A 24,685-nucleotide genomic window follows, 5' to 3' on the forward strand; every position below is an offset into this window, starting at 1 on the left:
AAGACGATCTTTTTACTGCTCCTTTATCTTCCACATGGAAAATTCCACAAATTCCACCTTTGCGTTTGCACGTTACACCTGTTCCCCGAGCTTCAGCTACATCTTTCTGGTTGGAAGTCGTCCCTGAGACCCTCTCTCAGTTCCAGGCCTCTGGCTCGGAGAAGAGGGTGGAGACTTGGGAATGTCCCCTTTCTGTTTGGCTGTGTGGTCTGTTTTCTGTCCCCAACAGGGGCTTGTTAACTTGCCACTTCCCTTTCCTTGTCTCCCCCCCCAAAGTTGTGTCTTGGGTGAGCTTAGAGTTCAGTTAAGCCAGGGCTGATCCTTCCAGCACTGGGGGCTAGGCCCCAGGGACAGAGATGAGCCCTCATGCCCTGGAGGAGGGACATTCTAGTGTTCTCCCTCCCCGAGGAATGATGAAATTCAGAGTGCGCGGTCAGTGCAGCAACAGAGGTGGCGCAGGAAGTTGTGAAGACAGAATCAGGGATTAGCAGTGCAAGCTTTGGGGCTTGGGGGAGTTCTGGCAGGTTTCCTTGGAAGAAGTGGCAGGGTCCAAGCCAGGCCTTGAAGGATAGGGAGGTGTTCAATCAAGCCAGGAAGAGGGAATTGCATGAGCAGATCCCTGCACAGCTCTGCTCTTTATTGAGCATCTTCTGTGTCAGAAGCTTTTATACCCATCTCTTTTATTCTGCCAACCAGCCGTAAGCGGTCTGGGTTCCTCTTTTCTCAGTATGGAAACTGAAGCTCAGTTTCCATAGTGGCGACCTCAGAGACGGTCCGCTGGGCTTTCCAGAAACATGAAGGATCATTAGAAACCTCCAACTGGCAAAGACCAAATTGCTAGAGCATGTTTCTCAGCTGCAGCACCATTGACATTTGGGGCTGGGTTATTTTTTGCTGTGGAAGCCACCCCACGCATTACAGGGATAGCAAGCAGCATCCTGGTCTCCACCCACTAGAGGTCAATAATACCCCTCAAGTTGTGCCCACCAGATGTGGCTGTGGGTTTCTCGGGGCTCAAGAACCACCGCTCTGGGGTGAAATCTGGTTATTGCCCCAGGCCTACCTTTGCCTCGGTGACTCTTTGGTGTTTGATCCGCTCCCAGGGAACGGCAGCCAAGGGCAGGCATGGGGTAGAACGGCCAGCAACTGAATTCTGCCATCTGGTCGGTTCTTAATCTAGAGTCCTGATAAAAAGGAGACACAGTTGGGAAAGGACTGAGGGGGAGTTAGGCAGCGTGCCCCAAGAATGGACAGCAGAGGAGGACCAAGAGGTGAGCCAGGGCCATCTTCGCTCACTGGGACAGCACATGCCGTTGTCTTTCTCTTTGTCTTACAACTGACCTGGATTTCTGCAGGAACCGTCCCTCATCTCAGAACGAACTACTGGTTTTCTTCCGAGATTAGAGGTATTAGATTCTCTTCTCGAGAGCTACTTTGGAGGTGGCCCCAGATCAGCGTGGCTCTTGGCCCCAGACGCCGGAACGTCCTCAAGCACAGACTGTCTAGCTTTTGCTCTTTGTGCGTCCTTCTCTGCTTGTTCCCCAGCCATGCCATAGCTGCTTTAACTCCACGGGAGGAAACAGCACGTTCTGGGGCCGCCCGACCCCTTCTGAACATTGCCCTCCCCCACCAGTCCCCATCCACCAGCCCTTTGTGTGGCCAGCATCCCTGACCAACTGTGCCAGGCAGCCCCTGCTCGGCCTCCCCGCAGAGCAAGACAGGCCCTTCTCTCTGCCCTCCTCCGGACGGACAGCACAGCAGAACAAAGGGCTCTGTCTGAGCACCACCGGGTCCCCGACGGGCCCTGTCACTCTACCTCTTTTCAGTGTGGCCCAGAAGGGGCCTCGGCGATTAGGCACGTCTCAGAGACACAGCCGATGAGTTTGGGTTCTACTCATTTCCTCGTCGAGACTTTCTGAGCCCGTGGCTGATGATAAATAAAGTAGTGATTCAAGGGTTCGGCCTGCGGGTTAGTCGGAGCAGTGAATAAGCTGTCCAGGTCTGACTCATTCGTTTATACTCTAGCTCTGCCCTGCTTCAGCAGGGTTGCATGTGCGAGAGGGGACCCAGCTACAGGCATTTCATTTCTGTCTCTGCTGGGTGTACGAATCTCCCAGGGCCACTGTGACAAAGAACCACAGACCAGGCTGCTTGAGCAACAGAAATGCATTGTCTCACAGATCTGGAAGCCAGAAGCCCAAGATCAAGGTGTTGGCACGGTTGGTTTCTCCCTTCTGTGTCTGTGTCCTAATCTCCTCTTGTCAGGACAGGAGTCCTGTTGGATCAGGCCCACCCTAATAACTTCATTTTAACTTAACCATCTCTTTAAAGACTCTATCTCCGAATCCAGTCGCATTCTGGAGCACTGGGGAGTAGGACTTCAACATAAGGAATTGGGGTGCGGAGGTGGGTGGGACCTACTTCAGCCCATAACACTGGGTAAGGGACAAATTTCGTCTTTATTTAGTGAAGCAATTTTGGATGAACAGTCACACCGATAGAGTTCATCTTGTTGAGTCTCACTCATTTAAAGAAACATTTTAAGGGAGGTGGCCAAGTTGGCCACATCAAGTTTGGAAGCATCCCATTAGGAATTTTCCAGATCTCACACGCGTCCTTAACGTTTGGGGTGACAGTAGGCAGACAAGGACCCGGCTTGGGAAGAGCGGATCTCGTGGGACTTTACCAGGGTGTATTTTTTTTTTTTTAATTTTTTTTTTCAACGTTTTTTATTTATTTTTGGGACAGAGAGAGACAGAGCATGAACAGGGGAGGGGCAGAGAGAGAGGGAGACACAGAATCGGAAACAGGCTCCAGGCTCCGAGCCATCAGCCCAGAGCCTGACGCGGGGCTCGAACTCACAGACCGCGAGATCGTGACCTGGCTGAAGTCGGACGCTTAACCGACTGCGCCACCCAGGCGCCCCTACCAGGGTGTATTTAGAACCAGGCCTGGGAGACTGTGTGTGCCCACCTGGGGGCTGGCGAAGATTTGTGATCGGGGGCGTACGGAGGTCTCTGGCCTCAGTGTTGCTACGGTCACAGGAGGGGGATCTAAGAGCGACTCTGTTAATGAACCAAAATGACTTTGGGACCAGCCGCTGCCATAGCTGATTTGACAAAAGTTTCCGGAAGATCTGAAAATCATTCAGCAAAAAGGGTTAACGAGGCAGGTGCAGAGCTGGCTTTCAGGGTTACCGTGAGAGCAGAACGGCCCTCGCCTCTTTCCCCCGAGTGCAGATGTCAGGAGTCATGCCCGCGGAGAGGCGCCCAGCACCCGGCGAGCTTGTGACCCGGTCAGGGCTTGTTGGCGGAGGAAGAGGGACACACGAGAGCTCCCCCAGCAAGCCCTGGCAAGGGTCGTCTCCCTCGGAGGCCGATGCCACCCCATCCTTGCAAGTGTAGTCAGAGCAGTGCGTCAGCGGCAGGCCCGCTGGGGCTTTGCCCCGGGCCTCCTGCTCATCTCTCTGAGCATCTACATCCCGTCCTAGGATGGGTGGAACAGAGGGAGTGGAGGGGTGACATTTGAGATGTCGCTTCTCAGGTTTCTGGGATGCACCCGGGGCTTTCATTTCCTGGTGAGCAGGGTCTCCGGCCACTGCTTGGGAAGATCCCTGGGATCCTCGCCTATACGTGGAGATGCTATTTATCAGGAGCTAGTGGGAGAACAGGTGGCACAAAAGAGGCGAGCCCAGCCCGTAGGCCCTTGGGAAGCCCGTGTCTCCCCTAGGTGGTCCCCGAGGAGTCTGCCTGCTGGCTTAGCAGGGAGCCAAGATGAAGGCACGGAAGCTAAGGGATGGGGTGTCAGGTAGAGAAAGGAGCCTGAACTGGCTGGGGCAGGTGTCCGTAGGCCCCCGCAGCTGATGTGGTCCCCCGACAAGGCCGGCTCGCTCTCGCTCCCTCGTTCTGAATATTGTGCAGTAGGTGAACTTGGGCTTGGAATCTTGCTGATGTCTGCTGTGCCTGGGAGGCCCTGGGGACACCCCAAAGTGTGTGAACTTTGCTCTTATTTAAAGCACAGTTTCTCAGCCTCGGTATTGGGGACACCTGAGCTGGGTCCTTCTCTGTGGTGGGGACTGTCTCGTGTGTGTTGAACAGCATCCCTGGTCTGTCCACCCACTGGATGCGTAGCAACCCTCCCACTCCCCGAGTCGTGATAAGCTAAAATGTTTCCACATATTGCCAGGTGTCCCCTCAGAGAAAAGTCAACCCCAGAATGAGAACCATTGGTTTAGGGGTTCTGTGGAGTCTAGGAGACTTCGTGTTCTGTCATTATGTTACTAGGGGCACCTGGGTGGCTCAGTTGGTTAAGCATCTACTCTTGATTTCGCCTCAGGTCGTGATCTCACGTTTGCGAGTTTGAGGCCCACATCTTGGGATTTGTCGCCCTCTCTCTCTGCCCCTCCCTGGCTCACTATCTCTCTCTCTCTCAAAAAAAAATTAACACATTAATTAACTTCAGTTAATCAATAGAGGTCCTAGGATGCTGCGTTCATGTAAATGCACCAAGTGGGGAGGGAGAGAGGAGGTATCTCACAGATGCCAGGAGGGAATCTGGCCCCGTTGTTGCCATGGTCATGGGAGGGGGATCTAAAAACGACTCTGTTGCTGAACCAAAATGACTTTGGGACCAGCCCGTTGCCATAGATAATTGGACAAAAAAAGTTTCTGGAAGATCTGAAAATCATTCAGCAAAAAGCGATCCTTAGGAGGGATCACCCTGGCTTGTACCATCTAAGTCCCCAGGAATTTATTCTGGTGTGTCTATGAGTTAGGGACCTAAATCAATATTTTTTTCCAACTGATGAACACAGTGTTTCTTGACCTCAGCACTGCTGACATGTAGGGCCGGGTCATTCTCTGTGGTGGGGACTGTTCTGTGCCTTGTAGGGTACCGGGCAGCATCCCTGGTCTCTACCCCCCTGGATGCCAGCAGCTCCCCCTTCCCCGGGTGGGAACAATCACAAAGGTATGTCTCCTGTCATTGCCAGATGTCCCCCGGGGCCACAGTTGGCCTGGGAGAGAGGAGGGTCTGAAAGAATGCTGAGCTCCAGGACAAGAAGAGGTGGCTGAGACACTGTGTGTCAAACCTGTGACTGGCCCACAGGGACACCTTTGCCCCTGCCCTGTGGTGATGCGTAGATAGGCTGGGAGGGGAGCCAGTTGGGGGCTGTCACCAAAGATGCTGACAAGGCAAAACCCTGGGCTGTGGGCTGCCTGGGACATCTCACTGGGTCCAGAAGTGTAACCAGGATCATCACGGCAGAAACTCGGCCAGGGGATGGACTTTGTGACCAGGAGGAGCCCTTGCCCAGATGAAGGCCACGAGGCCCTGGGTCACAGGTGGAGGAGAGGAGGCGACTCTGGAGGCTGCCCGCCCTGCAGCCACACACAGGGAGGGGCCAGTGTGGTTGCTGATCAGTAACGAAGCCAGTTCCACGGGAACAGAAAACAAGGATGGGGCTCGAGGGTCTTGTTGGCAGGACAAAGGATCCGTGGTCTCTCTCTCGGGTGGGAATGTTCTGAAGCGGATGGGGTGGTGATGGCAGGTCTGACCATAGTACAGACTGCTGTCCCAGGCGCTCCCAACGCGTGAGCCGCGTGATATGTGGATTCTACACCAGTAAGTCGTGTTCAAAGGAAGAGTTTTATCAGAACAAAATGCCATTTTGAAGCAAAAACCAGTGGGCCGCCGGAAGGATCGAGTCGAAGGGGGTGTGTCGTTGAAGAAACCAGACCCAAGCGGGGCTCCTGGTGGCAGGCGATGTGGATTTTGAGGGGACAGCAACAGCTCGTCTGAGTCTTTGGAGAGGTTAAGTGAGGAGCTGCTTTGTTCCAGGTTCCCGGAGGCTAATGGCTCTGTGGGCCACCAGTGGGGCAGGACTTGCTCCCCAGGCCAAGTGTCCCCACTGCGACAGGGGGCTCCACAGGGACTTGGCCCCGAGGCAGGGGATTCCCACGGGCCCAAGTGGCTGACCCATACGGGGCACTTAGGCCGAGGAGTGGGCCCACTCTGTCCCTTTTGAGGGGCTGGCACAGAAGCCCCTCGAGCCCCGCCTGAGGTCCGTGAGGATCCAGACTGCCTTTAAGAGCAGAGTGGGGCAGGGTGCGGCCCCTCCTTTTCCAGGGGCCTCTCAGCCAAGGTCTCAAGCAGGGCTTTTGTGTGTTTCTGCCTGGGCATGGCGGCAGGGGGACTGTGTGATTTGGAGAGGGACCCCCAGAGGGGTCTCTTCGGCCCGTCTCAGCCTTCTTCCCTGGGAGCCTTCTGAGTCTCCATTTAGGGAGCCCACTGGTCACCAGGGAAGGATCTGAAGCGCGGGTCCCCGCAGGACCTTGAAAGCCTGTCTTACTTCCCCCTGTAACCGGAACTGTCCTGTGTCAGGCTATGGCCCGACCACAGCCACCAGCAATCCCCTCCCTCCTAGCCCCAGACACCTGCTGGAGCTGTGGACCAGCAACTCCCCCCCCCCCCCCCGCCCCCATCCCACAGTCCACCTGCCACATACAGCCTAGCTGACCCCTTCCAGATGTCACTCTTGTCCTGGTTCTCACTGCTTCCAACCAGCCAGACTCCCCATCAGACTTGCATGAAAATTGAAACTCCATCCGTCCCGTCCCACGTTCGCAAGGCCCTGCGGGATCTGACCTTCCTGACCTCAGCCCTTCCCCCTCCAGCCTCAGCCCTGCTGGCCACACTGGTCTCCTTGTTCTGAGACCAGCCCCAGCTGCCCCTGCCCTTGGCGCTCACCGCCCTCGCCTAGGCGGCCCTCCCCAGGAGCTCAGTCCGTGTGCCCCCTCCCACTGCACAGGCATCAGCAACCATCTCCGATGAGTGCTTCTCTGCCTCCTGGTTCATCCAGGATGACTACCCTGCCCTGGTCAGTTTCTGTCCCCGTGGCCGCACTGCTGATGTCCGGGGGCCGGATCATTCTTCACGGTGGGGGCCATCCTGTACACGGTAGGATGTTGAGCGGCATCCCTGGCTTCCATCCACCACATGCCCTGGTACCTCCCCCCTCCCCCAGTGGTGGCGACCAAAACGCCTCCAGCCTCCAATCGGAGACGCACGTGTCCGCTGGGGCAGCGCAGCATTGCCCTTGGGTGAGAACCACCGGTGTAATACCACGCGGGATTTTTCCTTTCCCGAGAGCTGTCCCTGTTGGAAATGCCTCTTTGCTCATAGGTTGGTTTGTCATCAGCCTCCCTAAAGGCCAGATCCCTTTGGCCTCCTTCACCTCTGCATATCCACATCTGGAGAAACACTTGTTGACGAGTGGGACATTGGAAAAAGACAGCCTGTTCTTTTTCAGAGGGGGTGGGAGAGGTAGTCACAGACCCCAGGGAGAGCAAACAGCCTGTGTCAGCCCCGAGGGCAGCTGAACCAATAGAATAGAACATGCTGGCCCAGCATATGCCTGAGGGAGGGGCTCTCTCCAGGGCTCAGACCGGTTGGTCCAGACTGGAAGGTTGGAGCACAGGACTTAGGGAAGAAAGGGACAGTTGTGAGAGAGCATTTGGGATGGGTTTCTGGGGGGGGGGGGGGGCCGGGGAGGGGGTATTCAGAGCAGACGGAAGAAAGGCAGTGGTCCTTCTGGATCAGGGCCTTGCTCGGAGCATCTGGTATCTTCTGCCCTGGGCACCTGGATTCGTGTTCTGGGGCTGCCGTAAACTGTGGTCTGAGGTACCACAAACCCAGTGGCTTAAAGAATAGAAATGTATTCTCTTGGGCTGCCTGGGTGGCTCAGTCAGTTAAGCGTCTGACTTCGGCTCAGGTCATGATCTCACAGTTCGTGGGTTCGAGCCCCGCATTGTGCTCTGTGCTGACAGCTCAGAGCTTGCAGCCTGCTTCAGATTCTGAGTCACTCTCTCTGCCTCTCCCCCACTCATGCTCCGTCTCTCAAAAATGAATAAACATTAAAAAAAAATTAATGGGGTGCGTGGGTGGCCCAGTCAGTTAAGCGTCCTACTTCGGCTCAGGTCATGATCTCACGTTCGTGGGTTCGAGCCCCGCGTTGGGCTCTGTGCTGACAGCTCAGAGCCTGCAGCCTGCTTCAGATTCTGAGTCACTCTCTATCCTTCCCCTGCTTAGTCTCTGTCTCTGTCTCTCTCTCAAAAATAAATAAACATTTAAAAAAAATTAAGGAATTTATTCTCTTGAAGTTCTGGAGTCCAGAAGTCCAGAATCCAGACATCAGTGGGGACCTGCTTCCTCCAAAGGATCCAGAGGCCAGGGGGACAGGGGGATCCTTCCTTCCCTGCCTCTTCCAGCCTCTGGGAGCTTCCTGGCGTTCCTCGGCTTGTGGCCGCATCACCCCTACGTAAACCTTAAGCCATCCTCCAGCTCCGAGCCGCCACACCTGAGAAATATGCTCAGTTTGTGCCTGTTTCTCAGCGTGTCCATCTTGAAGATAATTTCACGTGATCATCTCTTCTTAAAAAGCCTCCACAGGCTCCAGGAAGCGAGCATTGGAAAATGGAGGCGCCCAGAGTTGTTAAGTGGCGTTTCCTAAATGATCCTGCTGTAATGCTGGCCTTCTCCTTTTAGCTGGAGAGTGATTTCATCTGATAAACATGTGGCTGCAAATTATGGCCTTATATAAACGAAGCAGCTACACTACACTTTCTGGAGGCCCTGTCCGCCTTATTTTCCAGCAAATTCCGAATTATTCGCCAAGCTGATAGGCAGAACCTTGCATTTTTGAGCACGGGGCCTTGGCTGGGCCTTGAGAGCAGCTCATTCACATTTGTCCCACTCCCCCCGCCCCCAATCAGGGCCTGAGTTTTGGTTGTGTGCCCCCCCCACCACCACTTTGCCTGCACCTCCTTCCTCCAAGAACATAAGAGAAAGGCCCTGAATTGAGGTCCACGTCTTTTCACAGTGCAGAAAGTATACCCCGTGTGGTGTTTGCAAAGCCCTTGAATTTTCCACGGCTCGGGTTTTTCAGCAGGAATCTCTCTTAACTGTGGTAAAGTGCACGTAACATGAGGATTCGCGTTAGCTACGTCGAGTGGACATGTCGTGCAACCCCCACCTCTGTCTAGTCGTGGACCATTTCCGTCTCCCCCGGAAGGAAGCATCCCTCCCTTGGCCCCTGGCAACTGCCGCTCTGCCTTCTGCCGTCTCTGTGGGTTTGCCTGTTCTGGACATTTCACGTAGACGGAATCTCACAGCGTGTGGCCTTTTGTGTCTGGCTGCTTTCACTGAGCGCGACGTTCTTAAGGCCCACCCACGTTGTAGTGCCTGCCAGTGCTTGTTCCTGTTTATGGCTGAGTAATGTTCCACCGGGTGAATAGACCGCATTTTATTTCTCCACTCATGCTTCGACGGGCATTTTGCTTCCACCATTTGGCTCTTCCAGGGGCCAGTTTTCTCACCTGGCAGCTCGATTTCCATCCGGTGATGAGGGCACATCTCTCCCGTGAAGGCCCCGGGTAGACAGATCGAATCAGTGCGGAGAGATGGGTCTCACTTCCCCCTTCTCACACTTGCGAGTGCTTCAGTGAGCATCACCTGGAGGGTAGAACGGCGTTACGGTTCAGAGTAAGGGTGAACACGCAAGTTTTCGGGACCTGCTGCCCCCAACGTGGCTGCAGCCTGCGGTCGCCGGTTGGCTGAGCCGTCCCCCCTCCCTCAGCCCCAGACGTACTTCCTTTCGTTCTGGGCACAGGCTGGAGATTCTTGGGGCACAGGTTTCATATCCACTTGTGACCAGGACCTTCAAGCCACAGTGTGACCAACTTCCAGATCTCAGGCTCCATTAAGACTCAATGAGGAAGGTGCGATCAGAAGCCAGAGAAAATGGCCTACCCCCTCCAAGAGAGATGTCATCATTTAAGAATGTCCCTTGGAGCTGTGTTCGTCAAAACAACATGGCACCTCACAGGCATCGACAGCCCGGAAGCAGACCCACGCATGTCAAACAATTCATATACTGTATTTAACAAACTAAAGAGACTCCCTGGCCAAGGGAGAGGATTCTTTAAGGAAAGAGATCATCTGGATCCCCATTTCACCTCCCACACTATTCTGGGTTGACTTGTGTCCCCCACAAATTCATATCCACCTGGGACCTCTCAGAACGTGACCTTGATGGGAAATAAGATCTTGGCAGATATAATAAGTTAAATGTTTCAGGATGAACTCATCTTGAATCCAGTAACCGGCATCTCTAGAAGAAGAGGAAAGGACGCAGAGACAGGAAAGGACCACGTGATGATGGGTGAGGAGATCAGAGTGACGCACGTACAAGCCAAGGAACGCTAAGAGTTGGCAGAAGCTGCCAGAAGCTGGGGGGGAAGCATGGGAAGGATTCTCCCTCAGAGCTTCCAGAAGGAGCCAGCCCTGCCTGCCAACACCTTGATTTTGGACTCATCCAGAAACGTGAGACAATGAATTTCTGTTGTTTTAAACCATCTCGTCTGTAGTACTTTATCACAGCGGCCCTAGGAAAACTCCCACACCACCCAAATAATTTCCAGATGGATGAGAGTTTCAACGTAAAGAATAAGTCCAGGGAAGGAGAGGGGTACAGACAAAAAGTATGATTCCATGTTAATCAGACCTGGGAGAGGATGAGACAACAGACATGAAAGAAATGACCCACAGATCCACTGCCTGGAAAATACAACATTTGTATCCCCAAAACACCGGAAGTGGAAGCCAAGTGCCCTTGACCCTGACAAACCATCAATACCCTTCCTATACAAAGAGCTGTTCCAAAGCAATGAGCAGGAGGAAAACAACAACAACAACAACAAACAAAATGGACAAAGGACGTGAACAACTTAACAGAAACAGAAAAATAGTTGCTCACGACACAAAATTTTTTTTGAAGCCCCGCCTGACAGCCGAAGGAATGTCAATGACAAGATGCTCTTTTGTGCCCACTGATGCCTGTGGGTTGAGAAAAATATTAACACTTGGTGCCAGCGAGGAAGCTGTGAGGCAAGCACCCTTGTATTACCCCATACCCGTACTCTCGCCTGGGTGAGGCTCTCGGGAAGTCGCTGGGGCAGAATGGATCGGATCGGGGGCCGTCGAAGCGAGAACGCAGAGCGAATCCGACCAGCGCGGTGTTGTAGGGGAAACGATACAGCACGTGGAGGAACAAGGGAACTCTGGGTCTGTGCTTCTGTTGTTGGGGACACAGTGTTGTTGGGGACCCTGAGATTTTGCTCTGAGAGCAGAGCCATCCTAGACCCGGTGGAGGGGCTCAAGGAGCCTTCTGACCTGAGGGGACAAGGACAGCCCCCCGGGGTGGGGCGAGCCCCTCATCTGAGGTACAGATGAGGGAAAGAGGGGGCAGGGTGCCTGGGAGCGGGTGGGTGGCTGGCCCTCCAGGCCTGCGGTGAAGGCGGGGCTGGTGTCTCACAGGAAAACAGCCCAGGCCAGGAGAACTAGGCTTTCTGCTGGGGGTCAGGGGCTTCGGGCAGCGTGTCCCTGATTGGCCTGGAGAAGCCCTGCAAGGTTCTGGTTGGGTGGGCAGTGGCTGGAGTGTTTCCAGAAACCAACGGGTGGCCATGTTGAATCAGGCCCGATGACCAGGGGCTCTGAGGGCTGGCCGTGGGGTGCCTTCGAGGGACTCTGTGCTGGGACACGCACACCTAGACCAGTGCTGCCAGGGGGTCCCTCCTGATTGGCTGGTGAGAAGAGGACAGTTCTGGGGACATGGTGACAGCAGTCAGGATGTGGTCAGGGAGGATGTGGGGGTGGGGGTGGGGGGGAGTAGGGAACAAGCCTTCTGGGTGTTTGGGGCCCAGGAGAGGTGGCTGTGGTGGGCTGGGGGTGGAGTGTGGCCCCTAGGAGCATGCAGCAGAGTGGACGGGCCCCAGGGGGCAGAGCCTGGGCGGGGGGTCCCCTGCACAAGAGCAGGTGCAGGTGATGCCTCCATCCCCGGGGGCTGCAGAGCAAGCGAGCAGAACCAGGAGAAGTCAGTGGCCAGCCAATGTGACTGGTGGGAGCTCGGTGGCATCTTTGGGGAGAGGCACTGCGATTTTTACAGTGGGGGAACGGGGGGGGGATGGTGGCTTGAGGGACAGGTGGGAGTAGGAAGGGCTGGCTCCAAGTCATGTGGAAGTGAGGAGGCAACCAGGCTTTTCCCTAAGCTGGAAAAGGGTTTATTAGTGTCTTTGGTTTTCAGGCACATGAGCCATTTCAATGGGAGGGTCCTGCCCCAGATGACCGGGGAAGGGGCAGGGGGGGAAGGAGAGTGCGGGCTCCTTGGGGAAAAGGGCCAGGTGAGGCCAGGCTGGACAGGGAGGGCCCCGAGACAGGTCCAAGGCAGAGGAGTTTCCCAGGACGTGGATGTGGTGGGCCTGCGTGGGGCAGGTGGGCCCTGTGGGGACTCCTGCAAGGGGCCCCAGATGCTATCTGTCCCGCGCTCCCCTACTCTTTGGCTACCCCTCCCCTCCTTGCAGCCCTGGTGGTCAGCAGCTACCCTGAGCGAGTCTTATCTCCTTCCTCCTGGCCTGGAGGGGTGGAGCACACATCAGCTGGTCCTGTGACTGCCCGCATGGCCCCCAGTCACTGAGCATGCGGTTGTCTTCTGCTCCCCACACCAAGGGGCCCAGGGCTACGAACATCCCCTGTGGGGCTCTGACGGCACCTGGTGATTGACTGGCTCTGGAGGACAAGGGGTGGCACTGAGGGCAGCCGGCCATGCGGCCCTTAGCCCGTTCTGGCTTTGACCAGACCCTCTCCAGGGCAAGGCAGGGAGGCCCCATGAGCAAGAGCGAGGTGACATCAGCGGGCTCTGATGCCTCCTCACCTAGGTCAGTGTCTGCTGGGAGGAGAAAGCAGGTGCATCCGTGTGACCTTTCCACCACCCACATCCCTGCACTTGGACATGAGACAGTCCAGAGCCCCGAGTCCGTGAGCCGGACCTCCCCCGCAAAGTTGTGGCACACATCAGCTGTGTCTGCACAAGTGCCAGAAGGGGCCAGCTGTGCCTGAAGCCCTGGCTCTGTGCGTGTGTGTGTGTGTGTGTGTGTGTAGGAGTGTTCGTATGAAACTGCACGCGGGTGTGTCCGTGCTTGTGCATGTGCTTTGGTGTGTGTGTGCACGCGTGTGGGTGTGTCCGTATGGAAGAGTGTACATGCCCATGTGTGTCTGTGTCTGTGCGTGTTGTGTGCTCATGAGCACGTGTGTGCGTTCGCGTGGCTGCGATTAAGGTGCACACCCGCGACCTGAAGCTCGTACACTCTCCACCTTCCGCAGCGGGCGCGGTGCTGCCTGTAAATGTCCTGCAATCGGGGGACAGCCAGGAGGGCGGCTGGCACTCTGAACACCTGACACAGGTTCCTTACCCCTTGTCCACTGTGGCATCCGAGGAACTCCGTGACGGGGCTCACGGGTTAGACATTTTGGAGAGAAAGCAAGAAGTTTTGAAAAGATGCTTTCCTGGGGGACTGGGTTCCTTTGTAAACCACGTAATTTTTAGAGCGTTATTGGGGCCCCTGGGTGGCTCTCGGTTAAGCGCCCAACTCAGTCTTGGCTCAGGCCATGATCTCACAGTTTGTGAGTTCAAGCCCCGAGTCGGGCTCCAACCTGACACTGGAGCCTGCTTGGGATTCTCTCTCCCTCTGCCCCTCCCCCACTCTCTCTCCAAATAAATAAACTTAAATAATAATATATATTTTTAAAAATTTTTTTAATGTTTGTTTTTGAGAGAGAGACAGAGCATGAGCTAGGGAGGGGCAGAGAGGAAGAGAGAGACAGAATCTGAAGCAGGCTGCAGGCTCTGAACTATCAGCACAGAGCCCGACACGGGGCTCGAACCCACAAACTGTGAGATCATGACCTGAGCAGAAGTTGGACACTTAACCAACTGAGCCACCCAGGTGCCCTTCCTTTTTTTATTTTTTAATTTTTTTAATGTTTTATTTATTTTTGGGAGAGAAAGTGACAGAGTATGAGCAGGGGAGGGGCAGAGAGAGGGAGACACAAAATCCAAAGCAGGCTCCAGGCTCTGAGCTGTCAGCACAGAGCCCGACGCGGGGCTCGAACCCACGAACTGTGAGATCATGACCTGGGCCGAAGTCGGACACCTAACCGACTGAGCCAGCCAGGGGCTGCAACAATACATATATTTTAAAAAGAACTTTATTAACTGCAGCCGATATACTGTAAACTATACTTCTTTAAAGCGTGCAATTTGGAGAGTTGTGGCACATGTAAACACTCATGAGCCCACTACCACAACCAAGATAGTAAACACATTCATCACCCCAAAAGTCTCCCTGGGCTCTTTTGTTGTCCCAACCTGCCCCCTCCCCCCCAAGCAGCCACTGATCGACTTTCTGTCTCTATAGTCTGCGTTTTCTAGAATTATATATATGTGGAATCATACTGTATACACTCTTTTTACAACTGTATTGAATTTGCAGGCGCCTCACTGGCTCAGTCAGAAGAACGTACGACTCTTGATCTCGGGGTTGTGAGTGTGAGCCCCACATTGGCTGTAGAGATTAAAGATAAATAACCTTAAAAAAAAAAAAAAACCTTTACAGAGGTGAAATTCACATAACGTAGAATTCACCATTTTGAAGTGTACAATTCAGCGGTGGTTAGTATATCGTCAGTGTTGTGCAACTTTCACCTCTCTCTGGCTGCCGAACAATTTCATTCCCTGAAAGGAAACCCCCTCCCCTTTAAGCAGTCACTTCCTCTTTCCTCCACCTGTCTGCCTCCGGCCTCTGGCAACCACCGATCTGCTTCCTGCCTCGATGGATTTGCTGCTCTGGATGTTTCATTTAAATGGGATCACACAAAAAAAATAAAAATAAATGGGATCATACACTGTGCAGCCTTTCGTGTCTGGCTTCTTTCAACAGTGTTTCCAAGGCTCATCCATATCGTGGCATGTATCAGGGCTTCGTTCCTTTTTATGGCTGAGTAGTATTCCACTGTGTGGATGGACCACATTCTGTTCACTCGTCAGCTGTTGGACCCTTGGGTCGTTTCCACCTTTCGGCTGTTGTGAATCGTGCTGCCGTGAACATGTGTGTACGAGTGTTTCTTTGAACACCAGGTCTGTACCTAGGAGCGGAACTGTTGGGTCTGTGCGTATTTTTTTTGGTTGTCTTCTTTCTTTCTCTCAGCACACAGATCCTGAGATTGTTCCGTGTTGTTCCATGCTGTTCCGAGGATTAGAGGTTGGTCCCGCCTCGTGGCCGAGTAGCGTTTCGTTGCGCGGCCGGTTTGTTCGTCCATTCGCTGGTCGATAAACATTCGGGTTGTTTCCGGTTTGGAGCTCTTAGAAACGATGCCACAAAGCACATTCGTGTCCAGTCCCTCTAGGGGAATCTGCTTCGTTTCTCTTGAGTGACTGCTAGGAGGGGAACTGCTGGGTCACATGCTAGTTGTATAACTAACTTCTAAAGAAATTGCCACGTGAGGTCCAAACTAGATGGGCCACGTAATCTAATACAGTCTCTGCAGTATACTGTGGCTGTTTGAAGACCCTTAGCAATGTTGGTATCTATTTATCTGCTAACCCTGCATAAATGCATCAATCCCAGGGAGATGCTCAGAGTTACGCATAAAGATGTGTGTCCAGGAAATCAGAAACCAGCTGCCCGTTGGTAACAGAAGGATCACATGCTTCACAATTTCTCTATGTACAGCGACATCATTAAAAATCATGTTGCAGGCGCCTGGGTGGCTCAGTTGGTTGAGCATCCGACTCTTCATTTTGGCTCAGGTGAGGTTCCCAGGGTTGTGGGATCAAACCCTGTGGCAGGCTCTGCGGTGAGCGTAGGGCCTGCTTAAGGTGTTCTCTCTCTCTCTCTCTCTCTCTCCCTCTGTCCTTCCCCTGCTCACTCGCTCTCTCTCAAATTAAAAAAAAAAAAAAAATCATGTTTCAAGGCGTATTTTATGACATGGAGAAACGCTCACAGGTATCTACATACCGCATAAAGAACAATCCAGGGGGGCGCCTGGGTGGCTCAGTCGGTTAAGCGTCCGACTTCGGCTCAGGTCACGATCTCGCGGTATGTGAGTTCGAGCCCCACGTCGGGCTCTGTGCTGACGGCTCAGAGCCTGCAGCCTGTTTCAGATTCTGTGTCTCCCTCTCTCTCTGACCCTCCCCCGTTCATGCTCTGTCTCGCTCTGTCTCAAAAATAAATAAACGTTAAAAAAAAAATTAAAAAAAAAAAAAGAACAATCCAGGTTTTGTTAGCGTACACGTGCCACTTGTGAAACTGGGAGAAAATTTCACCAAAATTGCTTTATTTTGGAGAAAGTTTAAAAAAATAAATATTCCCGCCTCCCTCCACCCCGGACCTTCCTACCTGTTGCCACTAGCTACAGCTGGCCACGTGAACTATTGTAACAGCTTCGTAATGTATAGTTTTGTTTGGCCTCTCCTTCCCCTGCCCTGCCCACATGCTGCAGGACTTGGTTTCCCAGAGTCCGAATCATCTCAGCCTCCAGCGTGCCCTCAAGCTCAGGGTGCTGAGTCATGCTTCCTTCTAGGGTACAGGTCAGCAAACTTTTTCTTTTCTATTTTGTTGTTGTTGTTGTTGTTGTTGTTGTTGTTGTTTTCAGTTACCTTTTTCTGTAAAGGACTGGAAAATAAGTATGTTTGGCTTTCCGGGCCTCAAGGTTACAGGCTTTCACAACTATTCAGTTCGATTGTTACACCAAAAACGACCGTAGGTGATGTGTAAACGAATGGGCTACATTCCAATGAAACTTTATTTCCAAAACCAAGGGGCGGGCCTTCCATACCCTTCTCCCTCCTTTTGCCTTCCTGTCGAACGAACTCCTCTTCATCCTTCAGAACCCCTCTTAGATGTTGCCCCTCCGCTAAAGCCTTCTCTGGCTCTCGAGGATAGTAACTTCTCTTGCTGGCGTGGCTGATGCACTCACATTTGTTTGCCTACCAGCTGCTCCCGCTGGGCTTTGAACCAAGGTCTGGTTCATCTTCGTATCCTCAGCTACGCTTACGTGGCACACACCGAGCCCACACGTGACCCATGCTGCGTGCGTGCCTCTCGCTCCAAGACACAAAGTGAACCGTTGCCAGCGTTGGCTGCATGGTCTCTTTTTCCTGCGATGTCCGAAGAAGCAAATGAGGTTTCGTTTTGTTTTTTAAATAAACTTTTTCTATTGGAGTCATTTTAGATCTACGGAAAAGTTGCAGAGACAGTACAAGAGCCCCCTATGCCCCTCCCCCAGCTTCCCCAAATGTAAATATCTTACATTATCGGGGCGTGTTTATACCACTAAGAAATGGACGTTGGTACACGGCTTTTAACCAACCTCCTGATGTTATGTGGATGTCACCAGTCCTTCCATTCATGTCCTCTGCCTGGTTGAGGACCCCGTCCAGGGAACCCACTGCACCTGGTTGCCACATGTCCCCAGTCTCCTCCTGTCTGGATGGTTCCTCCGTCTTTCTGTGTTGCTTAAGACCTCGGCGGTCTTGGGGAAGACTGGCCAGGTGGCCTGTAGGATGCCCCTGATCTGCCTAGGTGTGTCTGATGGTACTGTCATGATTAGAGTGAGGTTGTGTGTTCTAGAAGCAAATGCAGTCTGAGCAGTTCTCTCAAATGAGTTTTGGGGGGCTGTCCCCACCTTAGTCCTCCTCTGTGGGGTTTTGGAATCTCTAGGTTTGGGGGCAGGTTCAGTCTTGCTCAACCCAACGTGCCTCTTGCTGCCCCTCATGTGTTTTGGGGGCATAACCAAGGCCCGCAGGGGAACTTGGGGATCTTCTGGGGAGGTTCTATCAGAGGGGAGAGGCCAGGAAGGATGTGGGCCGAGAGGGGCTTAACTGAGAGATAGTTATGGCCATTGGACTTGAGGGTCTAAGATGCTGACTCGGGGTGGGGGGCAGGAACAGGGGCCGGGATGAAGCAAACTCCAGGGGAAGAGTTTGACCTTGGGGGACGGGGGTGGGGTGGGGGCGGGAATCTGGTGATGTCACTCTGCAAGAGTCACAAACCTTGGATCAGGGGTCACATTTAAGGACAGACAGAGGCTCTTCTACCCTTCTTGCCTTTTTTTTTTTTTTTTTTTTTTGGAGAGACTGCGAGCCGGGGAGGGAGGGGCAGAGAGAGAGGGGGACAGAGGATCCAGAGCGGGCTCCGCGCTGACAGCTTCAGCGAGCTGGATGCGGGGCTGGAACTCACGAACCCACGAGATCGTGACCCGAGTCAGAGTCGGACGGACGTTCCAACCGGCTGAGCCACCCAGGCGCCCCCTTCTTGCTTTTCGAGAGAGCCCCGTTAGGGGCAGGGAAGTCCATCCCGGCCGCGGGTCTGAGACTGTCGGCCGGGGGTTGGGTGTGCGTGTCCCCCCCCCTCCACCACCACAACCACTCTGACCGTGCCACCCTCTCCCTCCCAGCTCCAGGACGCGCGCCCCGAGCCCGGGAGGCATGCTGAGGCCAGGCCAACGGCAGGATGAGTGTGAACGAGGCAGGCAGCTCCGGCCGCGGGGGGCAGGCGGCCTACCACCTGCACATCTACCCGCAGCTGGCCACCAGCGAGAGCCAGGCCTCGTGCCGCGTGACCGCCACCAAGGACAGCACCACGTCCGACGTCATCCAGGATGCCATCGCCAGCCTCCAGCTGGATGGCACCAAGTGCTACGTGCTGGTGGAGGTGAAGGAGACCGGTGGGGAGGAGTGGGTGCTGGATGCCAACGACTCGCCCGTGCACCGCGTGCTGCTGTGGCCGCGGCGGGCGCAGGACGAGCACCCGCAGGAGGACGGCTACTACTTCCTGCTGCAGGAGCGCAACGCGGACGGCACCATCCAGTACGTGCACATGCAGCTGGTGTCCCAGGCCACGGCCACGCGGCGCCTGGTGGAGCGCGGCCTCCTGCCCCGGCCGCAGGCGGACTTTGACGACCTGTGCAACCTCCCCGAGCTGACCGAGGAGAACCTCCTGAAGAACCTCAGGCACCGCTTCCTACAGCAGAAGATCTACACGTACGCGGGGAGCATCCTGGTGGCCGTCAATCCCTTCAAGTTCCTCCCCATCTACAACCCCAAGTACGTGAAGATGTACGAGAACCAGCAGCTGGGCAAGCTGGAGCCGCACGTGTTCGCGCTGGCCGACGTGGCCTACTACGCCATGCTCCGGAAGCATGTCAATCAGTGCATCGTGATCTCGGGCGAGAGCGGCTCGGGCAAGACGCAGAGCACCAACTTCCTGATCCACTGCCTCACCGCGCTCAGCCAGAAGGGCTACGCCAGCGGCGTCGAGAGGACCATCCTGGGCGCCGGCCCCGTGCTGGAGGTGAGGTGTCGCTCTTGCTAACGCGTGGGTGTTAACTCCCATCCAGCTGCGCTGGGACCACTGCCGTGGAGAAGACCGTTTCTTATACTCCGGGTGTCCTGGAAATGGGGCGGGGGGGGGGGGGGGGGGGTGCTCGGCCGGCCATGCGGGGCCACGCCGGGAAGCACCGGGGCTGGAGCGAGGGGAAACCCTGGGCACGGTCTCTGTTGCGGTTTTCACAGGAAGCAACGGGGGAGCCAGGGTGGGCAGGCTTAGAATTAGCCAGGCTGAAGAATTCCGGGGGCTCCGGGAGGTAGGGGCTGTGCTGCTTGTCTGGTACTCGGCCCCCGGGGTGATCACGGCGGGGGAAGGTGGCCCTGGTAACAGAAGTGGTGGCCGCATGGGCCCTGGCATGGTTGGCTTGCCTAGGCGAGGTACACTCACGGGTGAGTCCTTTGCTCTCAAGAATTAGCTAGCCTAGGGGAGGGGCAGTGCCTTCAGGGCCGGCCAGGCCTCCTGATATCAAAGCATCAGCTTGTAGGGAATAAAGGGCCTGATTAATACACTGTTAATCTCTACCGGGCAGGCCGTGATCTATACTCCAGTTCCAGAAAGAAAAGGACGGCGTGTCCAAACTGAACAGTTCGTGACAGGGTGTTTTCGGCAATGGAGCCTGTGTTCAGAAGGAAACCGGCAAGGCAGGGTGCGGGCCTGGGGGGCTAGGGGACAGTGAGGCCAAGAGAGGGGGCCTCCTGGCATCACCATAAAGGCGGTGGGTGAGGAAGCCCCCTCCACCCTCCATCCGATGTCTCCATTGGCCAGACCCCACAGAAGCCGTTGGTGCATCATTGTGACTGAGCCCTCTGGATGCAGGGGCAGTGGCAAGGACCACCCAGCACCCGTCACTCTTGGGGTTTTGGTGCCCGATGCATCCGTGTCTCAGATCACGGTGTAACTTTTGTCACCCGGTGAGGGCTGGGACAACGCATGGGCCCAGGGGTCTGTGCCTGTGGGTTTGGAGTTCAGGGCTCTGCTCTTTTTTCCTCTAAGTAGATTGTGTCAGAATTAAGTGTTTCTAAATAATTAAGTTTCATTAAATATAATGATGTAAGTTATATTTCTTAGAGCGTTTGGGTTTATAGAAATACTGAGCCAGACAGTACAGAGAATGCCCACTTATCCCCTCACTCTCCACACTTTCCCCGTTATTTTTTTCTTGTAATTGGAAAAAAAAAAAAATTTTTTTTTTTTAAGTTTATTTTGAGAGACAGAGAGCAACAGAGCATGAGCAGGGGAGGGGCAGAGGGAAGGAGACACAGAATCCGAAGCAGGCTCCGGGCCCTGAGCTGTCGGCACAGAGCCCGACGTGGGGCCCGACCCCCTGAACCGGGAGATCATGACCTGAGCCGAAGTCAGACGCTTAACCGTCCACCCAGGCGCCCCACTTTCCCAGTTATGAACGTCTTACATTAGCATGTTACGTTTGTTGTAGTAGATGAGCCAGTGTTGACGTACGATTATTAACTCAAGTCCATTATTTATACTGGGGTTCACTCTTGGTGTTGCGTATTCTGTGGGTTTGGACAAAGGCACAGCGTCACCAACTATGTGCCAGTACCCCGTCATCCAGAGTAACTCCACTGCCCTCAAGTCCTCTGGCCTACTCATCCCTCCCCCCAGCCCTGGCAGCCCCTGATCCCTTTCCTGGCTCCATAGCTTTGCCTTTTCCTGGATGCCATAGAGTTGGATTCGTACTGGCCGTAGCCTTTCCAGACCAGCTTCTTTCACTTAGTAACACACATTTGAGGTTCCTTCGTGGCTTAAGAGCTCGTTTCTTCATCTTGCGGACTGATACCGCACCATCTGGGTGTGTTGTAGTCTGTCCATCCACAGGACCCCAGACCCTCCTTTCGCAGAGTAGGGGGGTGGGGGCCTACCCACCCTGAAGTGTTGACCTCCAGCCTCTGGTTGATCCTCCCTCCCCGCCAAGCCTAAGGCCTGACACAGCCACTCTGCTGCCATGCAAATTCACTGACAGCGCATCTAGCCTACGCCTGCCGAACACATTTCGGTTCCTCTTCCTCCCTGACGATGTCCGAGATCACCAGCAAGAAGTTAATTGGGGTTGTACAGTCTGGCCCTGTGCCAGCACGTATAGCCGGCCTGTTTCTTCTCCTGTACACGTAACATAGAGATCAGCCATCGTTTTTTGTGCGAGCGTTTTAAAAACTACTGAGGGATCAGCCACAGCGCGTGTGTTTCCTTTTAAAGCTGTGTACCTGCGCATGTTGTCGCCTCCTCTGTTCGGATCATCTGTTCCTTCTGCAAATACTCTGCGCGCACATCTGCCACATGCCAGCCACCGTTCTAGGCACTGGGCTGCGTGGTGGCCCAAATCGACAACAGAGCCTACCCTCGCAGAGCGGTCATCCCAGCAATGAGGCGGCAGGCAGCGAAACAAACAGCAGGCCTCGTGTGCGAGCTGAGTGCCAGCCAGGACGGCAGGCATGCCCAAGGAAGAAGGGTTAAGGGGACAGGAGGTGAGAGGTGGTGCTGAGCTGGGCCCAGAAGGAGGTCAGGTGAGCCACACGACATCTAGACGGAGGGCACGGCCAGCACAAAGCCTCGGAGGCTAGACTGAGCCTGGCGTGTTGGGGCCTGGAGGGCACAAGAAAGGGCCAGGGCAAGAGGCAGTGAGGACAGGGAGGTGATAGGGGAGTGACGGGCAGATCGTTTGGGACCGTGTGTGCTGCAGGGAGGGTTCGTGTGACGTGGGAGCTACGAAGGGCGTCCATCGGTCGGTCTGGCTCCATCCCAGCTCCGGAACTTAGCGTCAGCGAAGCTCCCGGTGATCCCGCGGCCTCGTGGCGATAGTCCGTGGCCACGACAGGCACTCCAGGCCAAAGCAGCAGTGCCTGGCTCTGCGGTCCCAGGTAGAATGGAGCAGGCCACTGGCGATGTTAGAAGTTAAGTACGTAAACAAGAGGGCAGACGCGGCATTGGCCAAGTCAAGCATTTACCCCTCACTGAACCGGGCAGGCAGGTAGATCTGCCCGTGCTCTGTGTGGACGCCAAGCCCCGAGGTCTCAACGCAACACAGTGAAGAGGCAAGAGTGACGTCACGGTGCCATTTCCTTTTCTAGCTGAGGACCATCCCCGGCACCGGGGTGAGGTCCCGCGGCTGCCATAACAAGTTACCGCAAACCCGGGTGGCTTAAAACAACGGAAGCCTATTTCTCACGGAAATCTGAGTGCAGGGCGTCACGCAGGGCCCGGCCCCTCCCAAGGCTCTGGGAGAGGGTCCTTCGTCACCTCTTCCAGCTTCCTGAGCCTGAGGCTCCGGCGTTCCTTGGCTTGTGGCCGCGTCACCCTGATCTCTGCCTCTGTTGTCACATGGCCCGTCCCTTCTGATAAAGACACCAGTCGTTGGATTTGGGGCCCACCCGACTCCAGGATGACCTCACCCTAACTAATTACGTCAGCAAAGACCCCGTTTCCAAAGAAGGCTACGTCCACAGGGCTCAGCACACGGACGGGTCAGGAGACAGGCCCCCCCACAGCAACCCCCTGTTGGACATAGAGCTGGCAGCCTCGGTGCCTTCTTCTCTGAGGGCCGCCCTTGCGCAGCAGTTGTCCTGGGAGCTCTTCCCCTGCAGTTGCCCCAAGGGATTCTGGCACATTCTTCGAGGGCCGTTAGTCACCCTCCTTGCCTGGTGTCTGCACCTCATGAGTCAAATGCCTCCGACCCCGCCCTGCTGCCTCCCTCCAGCCTCGGCGGCGTGAGCCAGCAAGGCCAAGTTTCCCCAGCGGTTAGGAGCTCCTGGAGGGCGGTGCCCACGCTGGCTTCCAAAACAGGCTTGAGCCAAGTCCACGTCACGGTCATAAACGTGCTTCCTGGGGCGACCGTTTGGAAAGGGAGAAGATTGTTGTAGTGTAGAGCTGGGCTTTCTCGGCCAAAGCACCACCGGCGCCCGGGGCCAGGTCATTGCCTGGAGGGGTCATCCTGTGCGCTGCGGGCTGTCGAGCGGTGCTCCCGGCCTCCGCCCCCCAGATGCCACTGGCACCATCTCCCCCCAGATGTGACAACCGAAAATGTCCGCAGACATTACTAAGTGTCCCATGGGGGCAGATTATCCCCCAGATGAGAACAACTGTCTCAGAGTCACAGCTCCGGATCCCACGAGACCAAGCTGTTTATTTCCAGCCCCGACCGTTGAGAAATTGTTCACAAGTTCCAGCCAGTCTGAGCAAAACGCCAAGAGTCACTTTCTAATAACAGGAATAATTTGTTGTTGTGCCTTCGGGTACACTTTCCATCGTTGGGGTCCTTGACAACACTTCTGCCCATTTTAAAGATGAGGAAACAGGGTCCCGGAGGGGCATGCTGCTGTGCAAGTGTCCTGGGGCTGCCGTCACAAAGCGCCACAAACGGGGGTGTGGGGATGGGGTGGGGGGTGCGCTTAAAACAAGCAGGAATTAATTCTGTCACAGTCCCGGAGGTCAGAAGTCCACCATCAGGTTGTGGGCTTGGTGGGTTCCTTCTGCAGGCTCTGAAGGAGAATCTGTCCCTGGCCCTCTCCTGGCTCTGGTGGCCACCGACAGTCCTTTGGTGTTCCTTGGCTTGTGGTAGCACCTCTCCGTTCTCTGCCTGTGCCTTCACATGGCCTTCTTCCCTCTGTGTCGCTGTGTCTCTAACTTACTTCCTCGTATAAGGATGCTTGTCACTGGATTTAGGACCCACCCCAAACCCAGGATGATCTCACCTCAAGATCCTTATTTTAATTACATCTGCAGAAACCCTATTTCCAAATAAGGTCTCCTTCACAGGCTCCAGGGATCAGGACTCGGGCATACCTTTTGAGGGGGCACAAGTCAACCCGCTACGGTCTGGGTTCCCCAGGCCACACCGCAGGCAGCCATGGCTGGACCGTGGTTGGAACCTGGCCTGAGTCTGAGGCTGAGTTCATGGTACGTCTCTGTCTTCACGAGAGATTTCCTCAGCCCCAGGGGCTGTAGAAGGCCAAAGATCGACACGTCCTGTAGCCTTTGGGACTTTTTCTCAGCTCCCTGAAAGGAGAAGTTGAGTTGTTTTGAGGTTTGGGTGTCGCCAGGCCGCTCCCCCCACTTGTGGGTTGCAGCCTCGCTATGCAATTCTGACCAGAAAACAGGAAGGGGGCACTGTGGAAAGCCGGTTCCAATCAGCTGATCCGCCCGCCCCTGCAGTTAACTGTTACTGTCACTTGTTGTCACCATTTCACACGATGTCACTCGGCCGTGCTCTGCCCCCCTGCAGCCCGGCCCCCAAACTGCCTCTAGAAGCGTGACATTTGTGCAGGACTGTTGTTTCGGCTCAGATGTACTGAAGGTAGGAAAAAAGAAAGAAACACCGAAGGTGCAGAAGGCAGGCTCACTAGGGCAGCGAGTGGCCCGGGGTCCTCCTTCCTGTGTGCTGGGGTCCATTG

The 24,685-nt window shown here is 55.0% G+C and overlaps 1 protein-coding gene across 6 annotated transcripts in view; it reads left to right on the forward strand.

Annotated features, from left to right (window-relative positions):
* MYO9B (myosin IXB) overlaps positions 1–24,685 on the forward strand; it is a 90,625-nt gene that overhangs the window by 2,097 nt on the left and 63,843 nt on the right. For 5 of the 6 annotated variants that reach the window (XM_081792007.1, XM_078443215.2, XM_081792008.1 and 2 more), the window contains exon 2: positions 18,349–19,244. In XM_081792007.1, coding sequence (XP_081648133.1) covers positions 18,405–19,244 — 840 coding nt within the window. In that variant the 5' untranslated portion in view covers positions 18,349–18,404. Of the gene's footprint in view, positions 1–11,256; positions 11,280–18,348; positions 19,245–24,685 lie in introns of those variants that run through there. The other variant, XM_081792000.1, reaches the window with a different exon arrangement.

The sequence above is a fragment of the Panthera onca genome, chromosome A2 (assembly GCF_046562875.1).
Source record: "Panthera onca isolate mPanOnc1 chromosome A2, mPanOnc1 haplotype 2, whole genome shotgun sequence".
Classification (NCBI taxonomy): domain Eukaryota; kingdom Metazoa; phylum Chordata; class Mammalia; order Carnivora; family Felidae; genus Panthera; species Panthera onca.